The following is a 14,039-nucleotide window of genomic DNA, read 5'->3' as shown; positions in this document are numbered from 1 at the left end:
TGACGGCCAGGGGCGAGGCCTTTGCAAGGACGGGGGAATGGAGAGAGCACGACCCTCTGCGTGGGCGGGCATCGTGAAGGCTGGGAAGCCTCGCCTCCCACAGCTGCCACCTTCACTGTTGGAGGTTTTGTCTATGCTTTTCAATACGTGCACAGTTTTGATCCTATGGATCACCTTGACAGGAAATCTCCGTAGGCGTTCTAGATGAAAACAGAAGGTCTGTGCAGCAGTGGGTTCCCAGAGGGCTCCAGGCAGATGGGAAACTTCCCCCCAAACCGGCTGGAAAATCTCCCTGACAACACACCATTATTCCTGGGCACCCAGGGGAGGCCAGTGAAGGAGAATGCAGGTGGATCGCCTTGTCTGGCCGTCCCAGGACAGAAGGGCCCAATTCTGAGGCTGATGTGTCTCAATAATGTGAGGCAGCCACAAAGAGTACAAATGTCTTGTTTCAAAGCTGAGGCAGAAGCCAACCGGGCAAAGGCGAGTTAGAAAGCTGCCCGGTTTCGTGGCCACCTCTGCCATCCAGACAGTCTATACAGTGTACGGGACCTTGAACGCTGCCCCTGGCTCGCTCTGCTGCCTTTTCTCTCTCTCACCTGTCCGCACCCCAAGGGTGATACTCAAGCACATGCCTTCAGTGTCTTCATGCCTATGTCTACCTCTGTGCTTTCTCACAGAATTCCGGTGCTCCCCACTCTCCTGGGGGACGCCCTGTCCATCCTCCAAGGCTCAGCTTTTCTCTGGATTCTTCCATGACACCTGGCATAGGGCTGAATACACAGAAAGTGACTTTTGCTTTTTGTGTGGAGAGAAGACTCTGTTCCTCCTCTCAGCAGCCTTCAGAGGGGCCTGAATTCCTACCCAACTCCCAGCCCCTCTGTCTGCCCCCTCAAGGAGGAAGGGCCAACCTGACTGCTCAGAGCCTGTCTGTGATATTCAGTGGACCTCGTTCTTCCTGGAGGGCAGGGCCATGTTAAAGGTCAATGTTTATGTCAAGTTCAGATGCTTGCCCGGCCCTCCTCCTAGACCCACTGAGATGGTCGGGGAGCCAGAGTCTGACCTTCCCTGTGGGAACAGGCCTGGCTATCTCTTCCTGAGCAAGGAATCTCAGTGCACTCTGGAAGCCCTGACAGACACCTTCCCAGATCTCCCTCCTTCTTTGGCACCAGGTGGCAGGATGTGGCATATATTGATCTTTCCCAGCCTCATCGCAGGGAGACCCCACCCTGGAATTGGAAGGTAGAGTGAGAGGCAGACAGAGACCCAAGAGATGCAGAACGGATACCAGGTGGTCTCCTGATTTTAACCAAATTCTGTATTCTAGCTTTTACCATAGTTTGCATAAACAAAGCCAGCATTTGCACGGAAATGTATAAAACGGATCCTTTGTTGCCCATTTCCGGTTGTGCTTTTGTGTATGCTTTCGGTGGGGTGTCAGGGTGCCCTGGAGGGCTGTGTGGGAGGATTTGCACACAGAACCAGCTGTGCCCCTAACTTACTCTTACGTGATCAGCACTTCCTTCTGGGTTTGCTGAACAACGGAAAGGGAGGTGCTGTGCACTGAATGTCTGTGTCTCCCCAAGTTTGAATGTTGAATTAGAGTTGAGGTGTTTTGAGTTGAGGCCTGTGTGAGGTGATGAGCTCATGAGGGTTAGTGCTCTTAGAAAAGGGATCGCAGAGAGCTGCCTCTGCCAGGTGAGAAAGATGAAGATAATTATCAAGCACTGCATCTGCCAGAGCCTTGACCTTGGACTTGCAGCCTCCAGAACATGAGAAAGAAATTTCTGTTGTTTATAAGCCACCCAGTCTGTGGTATATTTTTGTAGCAGCCTGGATGGACTGAGACGGGAGGAGAAAGGCAGGCATATCGTCCAGCGGCAAGAGCAAAGCCTTGGGGAGGGTAACTCACTCCTCTGGGTACCATTTTTCCAATGTGCTAAACTGGGATGTTTAAGGTCATCTCTTCAAGGAGGCTCAGACTTTAAAGTAATAAAGCAGTGAAATGCTTAGCACATAAGAAGGCCTCAAAGAAACGTTCTTCTCTTTCTCTATTCATGGTGAAATTCAGGAAACCAAAGGCATTTTCAAGCACTAATTACAAGACAGACTTTCTAAGCAAGGTGCTAGCACTGCATGTAAAATTCCTCTGGAACCCTCTGCTACACCTCCTCAGCACTCATTTACTTCTGCTCACAAAAACATTGTAACATCAGATTGTAATTTTTGTGTAATTATAGAGCTCCTCAGGTGTCCAGGGTTTCTGAATTTGCTTTTGCATTGTTGGTGCATATAAGAGGCAAGGAAACCTTTCATTTCTGAAATTGCGTCTGAAAAAGAATGACAAGGGATTTGCAGACAGCGCTCTCTAAATCATTTTCAGACATGGAGTTCTAATTACTTGCTGCAATCGGTCTGAAAACAGGCTCAGGGTTAGTGCCATGATTTGAGGTTTGCTGGGGAGTCAGGGATCAGTGGGGGTGAGTGAACAGCCTATAGCAGCTTGTGGTCCAACAGGAAACAGAAACTCAGGTCATACTGAAGGATAACATTTGTTCCACCCTTTAGAATCTGCAAAGAGCCTAGGAGTCCAACAGTGCATTGATCCTCCTAAGAATTCTGAGAGGTAGGTATTCTTAGCTGCTTCAACAGAGGAAAAGACCATAGCACAGAAAGGGGAATGGAACCAGAATTTATCAAAATGGGTATGGCTCATTTAATTTGTACATCAACCTGGGAAGTTGGCAGTTATTCCCATTTTATAGATGAGAAAACTGAGGCTTCAGAGAAGTCAAATACATACATGCAGCTAGGAAGATGCATGGAAAATGATAAGATCGAGTGCTTCTTTTTTCCTTCCTCCCTTCCTCGACCTCCTTTCTTTCTCCCTTCTCTCCCTTTCCTTTTCTTTCTTTTCTCCCTCCCTTCTGCCTTTTCCTTCGTTTTCTATACTCCCTCTTTCGTTTGCTTCCTCTCCCCTTCCTCTCTAGTCACCATTGACACAAACTTACATACGTTGTTACACAAAAGGTATTTTCGGGTCTTTCCTCAGTTTATCCTTTGGGAGAGGAACATCTGCGTGCATGTGGAAATGAAAGGAAAGAGCAGAGCAAGCATTATCTTTCTCTACCTAGGTCCATTAATTTTTGCTGTGGGGGCTGGGAATTAGCTGCGGTCACATGAGCCGACTGCCTCATCTGCTAAAAGGTCCATGACAGAAGCAATGTGAGTGAAAGGCACCTACCATCTGTTCAGTTGCAAAGAATCAATCAGAAACAAAATGAGTTGGAGAGGAAACAAGCACACAATAAAGAAGGCTGTGCTGTGTCTGGGCCAAACGGGCCACTCAGTTCCCACGGCATGTGGGCTGTCTGGTCAGAGCTCAGCTTGCAAGTGCCACTGTCAGGTTCTTCCCTTCACTGAGCAAGTGAGGCTGGGTGCTGGCTGGGATTTCGGGTGCTGCCTTCAGCTTACACCCAAGTCTGAGACTGTATCTGGCCAGTTGCTGGGAGACATTCCTGGTCTGCTTTTCCTGGACCCAGGCCCTGGGCACCCAGGCTGGCTCACCTCTCCAGGTCACACCACCTGGAAAGGCAACCTGGCCAGGCCAGCTGGGAAGTGCCACGCTCCCTTCCTATGGGGCGCAGTGGCCGCTTCTGTCCCAGTGCTAGTCCAGACTCTCACCCCATCCTGGGCTCCCTCTCAGTCCCCCTCCCCATGCACCTGGTCCTGGGAACTGCCAACTCTCTGTCCTAAATATCTCGCAAATTCTTCCTCTCTTGTCCACCCCACTGTCACTCTCTTGTCCCTATTATTTCTCACCTGGAGTTTGCAGTTGCCTCCTACTTGGTCTTCCCAACCCACACCTGACCCCTTCCTGTCCATGTTTCACGTCCAGAGATCCTAAGCACAAATGTGATCACACCCCTTCTTTGATGAAATGTTTCCAGAAAGTCTTCTCTTTCAACCCATCACAGACCCTAAGCCAGACCTACAAACCACTCACCTCCAGGACACTTAACTTCCTGTCCTTCTCCCTTACTTCCTGCTACGTCTTCTCCCATAAGCTGGGGAGCTCCTTCAGGAGGCGGCCGGGATGGCAGTGTCACCTCCTCTGAGAAACCCGCCCTGATCCCTCTGCCTCCCCTCACTCCCACTCATCTCGTCCCGCCTTACCCTTGCCTTATCATAAGAGCCATTACACTACATTAGTCGGTCAGCTGTCTCCCCACCCCCCACTAGAATGTAAGCGTCATGATGGCAGGAACCGTGATTGTGGAGCTCCATGCCCGCACAGACTGGCACATCGCAGGTCCTCAAAGGATGTTTGTTGGGAGTGTCACCACCCTGTGTTCCGGGAGTCCAGAAGGGGTGCACCAGATCTGGCCACACCCTCCTTGGCTCCCACAGCCCCACTGGCAGGAGTGAAGGGTGGAGTCCAGGGAGTTCGGGTGGATCTCACGAGACCCCACCAACACTCCCAGCTCACCACCCTGAGACCACTCCTTTTCCAAGGACCCGAGTCCCCTCATGGCTCTCGGACAGTCAGTCAGGAACCCCATTCTCTCACAGCACTCCCTGGTACCCTGTCCTGATTTGGTCATTGCCATAGCACATGCAAGCCTCCATACATGGCATATCTACCTGCACAGCATATGTGTCTACACACGTGTCTACATAGCAGCCATAGCACGTGAGCAGTTCCATACAGCGTATACACCTTGGCATATGTAGGTATTTTAATTACTTTCTGTCTCCTTTTACTAGGTTAAAAGGCGGGCAGGTTTGTGTTGTTGTTGTTGGTGTGGGTTTTGGGGTCTTTTTTGTTCAACGATGTGTTCCCAGGATCTGGGATAGATGCAGCTCATAACAGGCGCTCGACGGGTGCGAGGCTTCCCTGTTCCTCGTGCGGCAGAAGCGCACACACCTTCCTTCTCTCTCTTTCTCTCACTGTAAACTTTTGTAAAATTGTAAGAGAAAGCATCAATACAGAAAACCACACAACAAATATAGCTTAACTAGTTATGATAAGGTGCCTGCCTTTGTAACCACCACTCAGTGCGAAACACAACTTTGCAGGGCGTCCCAGAAGCCCATCCGTGCCCGCTGTCCCGTCCCAATCCTCTCGCCCACCCCCAATTAACCACTTTCCACTTCTCTATAGTTGTATCACCCATTTTTAGACACTATAATTTAGTCTTGCCCATTTTTTTTGTTCTATTTGATTTGACTTTTAAGTCTTTAAATGAAATCTATAGGTTTTCTCCTTACCTCTTTCCTTTCCTTATAGTTTATCTATTGAAGACTATGTGCCCTTTGACCTGTAGCATTTCCCACCGTCTGCCTTTCACTTTAGCATATTCGTTCAGCATCTTCTGTGCTCCATGACTAGCTGCAAATTGGGAACTGGATTCAAAGGCCCGGTCAGACTTAGGTGTGACCCCTTGGTAAGACATGCGGGGTTCTTCCATCAGGAGGTATGGTTGTCTCTCCTTTTTGTGGTGCTACCAGCAACCCTAGACCTATTAATTTCACTGAGTGTTGGAAAACGGTGATATTTTAATTCTATAATAGCTTTAAAATGTCTTAGGTTGAATAATTTTAGGATGTTTCCACTCACCTACTGCTATCTGGTGATCTTGTGATATAGTTCATGCAGGAAAGACAGAAAAAAAAATCACCACATTTGTTTGTTCCCTTTTTTTACTAGTTTCCAAGATAACCAATTAGTTCCCTATCATCCACCAAAGGTTACCAACCCTTAAAATTGTCATTATGAACTCATAAAGTTAAAAATATTTGCTGGGTTTTGATTGAACATTTTAATAAGTATCCATACCGAAGCTCCAATTATTCCATCTTTGGACAGTGGGGACTTCCTCTGTGCGGCTTCTCAGTCCTTTGGACATGACTAATAAGCTTGATGGCTTCCTTGCTTTCTAGTAGGACAAAACGTTCCAGGCCTATATTGTACATTTCCTGCCCTAGCCCTAGAATCACACATATCTCGAAATAAATTTTTTTAAAAATAAAAACTGTGATATGTTACTTCAAGACTGCAATCTGGCCCCTAGTTATGCTCACATGTACTGGGTTGAACATTCTTTCTAGAACTTTCCATATTTATAGCTCCAATCCGGGATACCATCCTCCATTTAGTTCTCATGTCTCCTTAGGCTTTTCTTACTGTGAGTTTCTCTGACTTCTTTTTTATTTAAAAAATATTCTTCTTTTCCACCTTCTATTTCTCGTAAGGCATTATCTGCTGTGTTTATACCGTGTTTCCCTGAAAATAAGACCTAACTGGAAAATAAGCCCTAGCATGATTTTTTCAGGCTGACATCCCCTGAACATAAGCCCTGATGCATCTTTTGGAGCAAAACTTAATATAAGACCCGGTCTTATTTTTGGGGAAACACTGTATGTCCTAAGTTTCCTCTTGTTAAGTCTCCCTTTCGGAAATGTATCTTTCTTTTATTTTTATTAGGTTTGTGCAAAAGTAATTGCGTTTTTTGCAATTATTTTTTAACCTTTTAAACCACAATCACTTTTGCGCCATCCTAATATTTCCTTCCTGAGTTCTCTTACCAAATTTCTAGGTTTTTCTAATCCTGGGTTAGGGTGTTATTTAATGTCTTGAATCGCATTAAATGCTTTGGTTCCTTTTGAAATAGTAGGTTAGCATTGTGATATCTGTGGTAGGTGTGTCTTTTTGGAGTGTTTTCATTGCCCATAAGGATATTAATCTACTGTTTATTCTCTTTTTTTCTAATAATAGCTTAGTATGAGATTGCTACCCATATATTTTGTTGCTAATTTTTGTGTAGAATTACCTTTCTTGAACTTTTAGAAAGAGGTATAGTTCAGGATAGATTATTTTTTAACTTCACGGAGCTCCTTTTTCAGTCGTTTTCACGTTCTGGTCAACAACATGAGGGCTGAGGGCATTTACGTGGACTCTCCCTGTTCTTTTTCTCCGTAGTCCTTCTTGTAACTTTGACTCCATTCACACAGTTTCTGCCAGGATCCGATCCTGGGATAGGATCTGGCTGGTCCATTTCGGGAGTTCACAGTGTCCTGATGGTTCCAGTTCTTCATACTTGACTGTGGACCTTAGAGCTCACCCATGTTGGATTGGGCAAAACCCCTCCCACTTTCAGTTGCTTTTTCAGCTTCGCCCATGGCACTTCCCAGCCAATATCTCTTGGCTATAATCGGGGTCTTTTGTCCCCAGATGTGACAGATGCCTACTTGCTTCTTTGGGATTCCTCCCACACAGATGCTGATGTCACACCAACCTTGGGGCTATTGGAGATTGTCACTACCTGCCTTTAATTGGATGTATGGGGCTACCACATCACCTGTTTTTGTTCTAGATATAGTTGCTGAGGTTTTTGGTTTTGCTATCTACTTGCTCACGTATGTCGGAAGTCTGACAGATTCAGAAACATGCCACCTCTGCCACCATGTTCCCAGAATCCCCTTTTTCCTTCTTCTAATAATGCTGCGAATCTAGAAACGGTCAAGCGTTGCCATTGCCTGAGTGTTAATTTGAATATCTTTTCTTCACAGAACATGCTGCTCCCTTCCTCAAAAAATTTTAGGGCCTCTTTCCTGCCTCCAGGATCAGGACACTGAACTTCTGCTAGCTCACTGCTTTCCCAGCCATGGTGCCCGCCACCTTCTCGCACAAAACCTTTATTCTAGATGCTCACATTGACTCACGATCTTACACACAAAGTCTTTCACATCTCTGTGCCTTTGCTAGTGCTGTTTTCTAAACTGGGAGTATTCTTCCTTTCTGTCTCCCTTTCCTACTCAGCTCAAAATTTTTGCACTATTTTCCTTAAACCACTGATTTTGGTACAAAGCAGCTAAATAGTTAAAAGCACAGACTCTGTCTGTGGGTTCAATTCCCAGCTAAGCCACTACTATATAGACCTGTGAACTTGGATAAATCCTCATCTGCAAGACAGGAATTCAAATGCTTCCTCACTTACTGGTTATTTTTGAGACAACTCATGCAAAGGATTGAACATTGACCTGGCATGTAGGAAGTGCTGAGGAACTGGGAGCCATTACAAATTTCTCTCTCTCCCACTAAATTATGTCTTAGACAATCCAGACCTCCTCTTGTAAAATTATACCATCTCAGAGTCTAGCAGCTTGCTTTGCCTATGTTAGGCATTTAAAAATTATTTTTAATCACAGGAAAGGGGAAAATTCATGGTAAGTTTAGAGAGAAAGGAATTACCTGAGAAAAGAAGCAGAAGCTACCTTACAGTACAGGAGAGAGCAGAACGCATGGCCGTTGGGCTAATCCAACACTAGGTTCAAATGCCGGCTCTGGTACCATAAGCTGTACGATAAAATCTGTGTCTCATAGAGAGTTAAGAGCCCAGGCTCTGGAATGAGACTTCCTGGGTTGGAATCCAGGCTGGGACATTTTTCAACTTTGAGACCTGTGTAACTTCTTTTATTACTCTGAGCCTCAGTTTTCTTCTCTTTAAAATGGGGAGAATAATAGTATCTACCCCATTGGGTTGCCATGAGGATTTCATGAGTTACTATAAGTAGAGTATTTGGAACAGTGACTAGTCACAGACGGGTGTGTACAGTATTATTAAGGTGCCAATTTTGCTGACCCTGGAAGCTATGATGCTGTATCTATGAACAACAAAGAGGTAATTACCAAAGGAACAGTAAATGGGGACTGAAGCCCTTATACTTATGTTCCGCATTCATGGGTACAATGTCACACAAGAGAGAGGCCTATCTTGATTTTAGCTGTGGTGCTTATTAAGATTGGGGCAAAGACTCTTGCCTTGGCAGAATAATGAGGTTATTACACAGAGTAAGACCACTGATACTGTCAAACATTTTAGTATGTATCCCGGATCCTGTTATTTTAAATCGGAGCTAACTTTGTTTCAAAAAGGTCCGCTGGCTGGCTCCAGGTGAGAGACCATCAGCTCACAAAGAGATTTCACCTGATCACTTTGCCCTTTCGTATTTACCTTGAAGAAGGAAGCAAACTTTGTATTGCCGTGATAAACAGGAGAACGATAAACGCACACACCAAGTTTGACTTGAATACTTCATCCCTCATTTGAGAATACTGTAATTAAAAAAGAAGGAGAATAAATTACTTTCCAGCAGAGTTAGGCATATGGAAGAATTAAGTTTTACCAGTGGTTGGAGTTTGGGGAAAACAGCAAGAAGAGACAAAGCAAATACAGAGGGTGCCAAAAAAAATGTACACACATTTTAAGAAAGGAAAACTATTAAAACTATAATCCTCAATATATACCAATAACAAAAGAGGAATACAAGTCACGTTTGACTTCTGCAATTACAAGAGGTGCTCAAAGTGGTTCCCATCAGCGTCCAGACACTTCTGATTATGGCGAACTACTGCTTGAGCAACGTTGACCAAAGTGTCCACTTGTATACATTTCTTGGCACCCCTGGTATATATATTATATACATATATATATATATATATAATATATATATACACATATATATAATATATGTGTATATATACACGTATATAGTATATACAATTATATATATAATTATATATTATATATTATATATATATATATAATTTTTAATTAAGAGGAATCCATATCTTAAAGTAACCCTTCACAGAGCACTGTCTCCATCCCTCCCGCCAACCTTTCAGCGAGAGCCCAGGAGTAAATAAAACTCCCTTCACAGTAGGAGGGGATGGGAGAGGCGCTTTGCATGAGCTTATCCCACTCTTCTCTTCCCACTGAACTAATATCACTTTAGCCAAACAGAAGAGCACACATCCATATATGCAGCAAATCAAATTCACATTGAGCTTCTTCATGAGTAAACTTAAGTCATTTAAGGATCTTGCTCTATTTCTTGTCAGGTTTGGGGACACAGGGAAATGTTTTAAAGGAGAGAGTCTTTCTGCCTCCTTTTTTGTAAGACTATTGAAAAATATATTCATAGAATCTTAAATTCTTCAAAACAGAAAGCAGCCTAAGCTACCTCCAGCAACAGTAGCCCTTTCATACAAGAGAAACCAAGACTTATGGACCAATAAGCTTAATGCCCTTTTGTCTGCTGGAGGAGGCCCTGGGGACCAGCGGTAACTTTATTTTGATTATCCAGAGTACTCAGTAATTTCATTGTACAGCCTTAAAAGCTCTGGAAGGTCTGCCCTGAATATGTACTTGCCTTCGTTCTGCCTAGTTCTCCGACTCCTTTTGGAGTCACTAAACTGAGGAATAATCCAATTCATCCAGAAGGAGGAAAGTATTTTTAAAACTGAAAAAGACCTTAAAATTAGCCTAAAGCAAGCCCCTACTTTTTACCTTACTGTCAGAGAGGTCTACGAACTTTCCCTAGATCACACAGCATACAGATCATTTTTAGCAGGGGGAGAGAGAAAGCTAAGTCTGGCTTTGGAACTTTGAAATCACTGATTTGAATTTCACAGAGTTACTTTATAAGAGGAAGCCAGTAAATAGAGCTCTGACAACATCTCAGGTTGCCCCCAAGGCCAAGAGAAGGCTATGGTCAGGTTATGAGGACCAATGAAATAATAAAATTAGTCCAACCCCTTGTTGGTTACGGAAGTCACAATCAGCAGTTACACGATTTTCATTCTCTTGCTTTACTGCTGGGTGTGGTCTGGGTTTTAGGTGGGACCTACTGCTCGTTGTGACGGCTGAGATTTGGGGAAAGGCAATAACCCCGAGCTGGTGAGCAACACAGCAGAAGCACAGCACGGCTCAGAGACTGCACGGTCAGAGCTGTGGCCGGGCAGGGCTTCCTCCACTCTCCAGTATGGAGGCCTCTGTCCACTTGCTGACAACCTGCTTGGTGTCTGGAGGGGAACCAGGAACACATCCCTGAAGAATCACTATAAGCCATCCTCACTCCTGACAAAACCACAGAAGATCCGTGTTACTGATAGTTACAAAGAGCACAGTCTAAGCACAGGGCCCAAGCAGAGAGCCCCACACATACCAGCTTGGGAATAAATGAGTTAGCCACAAAGCAGTCAATTCAAAGAAAGCTTAATGTCTGAATTCCTTCTAACAACCGATTGCACAGGATCAAATTATTCTTGGTGGTGGACTGATTACTTTCAAATACAACTTGGTTATATAGGTTTGATAATGAGATTTTAAAAACAATCATTTTTAGTACACTTAATCCCTCTTTTCCTCCGTTTCTTCATCCTCATCACCATCGTCATCATCAATTCATCATTACTCTTACAGCATCTTGAAGTTGTAATGGACCACTGCTCTCAGGCATCCTTCCCATAACCTCCCTGATATCTATTCTGCTTTGTTGGAGGAAGTGGGTTTCTGGGGCAGGGCATTCTAGGGTTTTGAACACCTTCAACTTTAACATTCCCAGTGCCTGCGGGCTCACGCCTTAGCAAAGGGTTCCTTCCATGGTTGGTCATTCTCACTGTGAGAAGGTCATTTTCTATAGATCCCATGCCTGAGTCTCTGACTCCTTTCCTGAATGTGTCTTAGTGGTGACTTTAAAATGTTACCTCATCATCATTGATCCAGACTCAAGTTGCGTAAGATCTTTTCTTTTTCTTTTTCTTTAGGCTGGGTGGAGACAAGTGGGAAGACTTACTTTGCCTGCAGACCTTCCACTCTGTCAGCGTCTCACTGTGAGCGAATGCCTTAACCCAGCACCTGAGCCAACTATAAATGAGAATCCCACCAATTAAAAGGGCATGGCACTTGGAATAAATTACAAGTGCTTCCTTTGACAGCGTACATTAGAATGTCGTCATTTTTCAATCTGTAGAGTCTTGGTTGATTCAGGAAATGCCCCAAATCTGGTGTAACAAATTTGAATGATAACTAATGCCTAGTAGAAGGTAGGCACTAAGCTACATGCTTTATGTGGATGGTCTCATTTAATTATGCCAACACTTTGAGGCAGATCCTAATTATCATATCCCCATTTTGCAGATAATGAAATTGAGAATTAGGATAATTGAGTAACTCAACTAGGACTTCACAGATTATAAATAGGGAATCCAAAACGTTTGACCCTGAGCACAAGGTCTCATTGGCTGCACTATCTGTTGCTACCTTGCTACTTTCAAGGTAAGGTCATTTTCTTCATAGAGTACACAATAGTACGTCTGGTATATTTCAATGATCTGGTTGATGATACAAAGAAATGAAAGTTTCCTACTTGATTTGATCAGGTTGAGAATAGGGGTCCCTTCCAAAGAAGTGAGACAGGAAGAACTTGTATTCCATTTTGTTCATATCTGGGGAAGCTGGCACTGCATTCTCTTGAAAGGCATCTTCAGAAATGACATCAGTGCATTGAGGATCTATAGGTTCCTAGATCTGTCACCAGGAAGCCTAGAATCCTAGTTTGACCACACAAGGAAAAGCCCATTCTGGATTCTTCACTCAAAGAGGGCTGCTCAGGAAAGCTAGCTTGCAGAGGTGATGGACAGGGCTCCCAATCTTCTATGTTTCTGTGCCTAAGACAGGTCTGGAAAATCTTCCTACGTGTGTGGGAGGAAAATCACCCCAACACCTAGATTCTCCACTTTGACTGTAAGCTAGTAGGTACTGACTAAATTCTTACATCTCTCCAAGATGTAGGGATGCTTCTAACCAAATAAATTATCTAGTTGATTCTCCAAACTACAACCATACGTTTATCCAAATGTGTATGTGAGATGACAAAATGTTACAGGTGGAGTGGATTGTATTTGTTGCCTTGGTCCAACTCTAATGCCAATTTCACTCAGTAAAAGCTCTCGGAAAGGAGCCATTCACTCCTGCATGGATATTTCCAGTGATGGGGGTAATCAACATGTCTCTTGAAAGCTCATTCCATCTTTGGATAAATCTAGTTTGCAGAAAGATGATTTTTTAGCACATAGTTCATTAGAATAAATGAATATGTATGTGAAATCAAATAAAGAATCTCAACCAGGACAATCTTCTCATCTTTTATGAGTGAATGATGGAAGTTAGCCTTGTTCTATTGTGAAATTTGTGCATTATGTGGCATGGCAATGGCTAGAACATCCTTAAATTAGACCATCTGGGTAAAAGGCATAATTGCAATAAAAGTGTGAGGGACTAATTTTTAATAATTTCATATTTTGAAATAGATAATCTCCTGCATCTTGGAACCTAGTATCTAGCCATATCATTGTCAGGAACAGTGCTATGAGTGACAGGTGTGTCTCAGGACTCTCTCACTGGCATACTTCTGCCCAAGTAACCTGACCTTTGAACAAAGGTGGATTTCCTCATGTTTATTAGATTCACAAGATGACACACTAACATGTGTCTAAGATGGATAGATCCAGAAGTGTGAGGCTGGGAGGACACCACCCAGGGATAAAAGAATACCCTTAACAGGGATACATTTCCTAATGCTGTGCTCTCCCTTGGTGATGATGAGAGGTGGGGGGCAGGGTTGACTAACATAGGAGAATTCCATGCAGAACTTTACAAAGCTTCCAACCACCATTCTTCTGGCTCACCCTCCCCCAAATCTCCCATCCCTGGGAGGAAAGACTCTGCCTTTCTTGACTGGCCCCATCCCCCAAGCCATGATGAGGCCATGGAAATGGCAACTATTCCTGTGTTCCTTGCCCAGAAGGTCCTGATTGTGGATGATGGTGAGGTCTACATATGAAGCATTAAGATTAATTCCAGGATTGGGCCAATGAGTTTTGGGTTGAAATCATAACAATGCTCTATCATTCTATAGTACCCTATTGTAGATGCAATTGATACTTCTGACTCTGAAAATGCTGGCTTTGTGGGACTGGAGCTAGTTCACTTGTCTGATAAAAAGACACAAGTGAAATGGCTCTTGGTATCAATTTGGCTACCTTCAGGGCAGTAGAAAAAGCAGTAATTTTACAAGAAAATGTCAAGACTACAAAGGAATCTGACAAACCTACTGTTTGAATAAGGGGTGGATTTTTCCCCTCTAAGCCTCTTGAAATCTATCCTTCCTACCTGAAGGGAGTAGTCTAAATA

General features: G+C 44.0%; 1 protein-coding gene across 3 annotated transcripts in view; it reads right to left on the bottom strand.

The window, feature by feature from the left end:
* Positions 1 to 14,039, bottom strand: part of ADCY8 (adenylate cyclase 8) — a 173,028-nt gene that overhangs the window by 46,691 nt on the left and 112,298 nt on the right. For all 3 annotated transcript variants that reach the window (XM_019723897.2, XM_019723906.2, XM_019723925.2), the window contains one exon: positions 9,018 to 9,118. In XM_019723897.2, coding sequence (XP_019579456.2) covers positions 9,018 to 9,118 — 101 coding nt within the window. The remainder of the gene's footprint in view (positions 1 to 9,017; positions 9,119 to 14,039) is intronic.

Source organism: Rhinolophus sinicus, linkage group LG12 (genome assembly GCF_036562045.2).
Source record: "Rhinolophus sinicus isolate RSC01 linkage group LG12, ASM3656204v1, whole genome shotgun sequence".
Classification (NCBI taxonomy): domain Eukaryota; kingdom Metazoa; phylum Chordata; class Mammalia; order Chiroptera; family Rhinolophidae; genus Rhinolophus; species Rhinolophus sinicus.
Note: the sequence above shows the minus strand (reverse complement) of the source record. Positions and strands in the feature narration are given on the sequence as shown.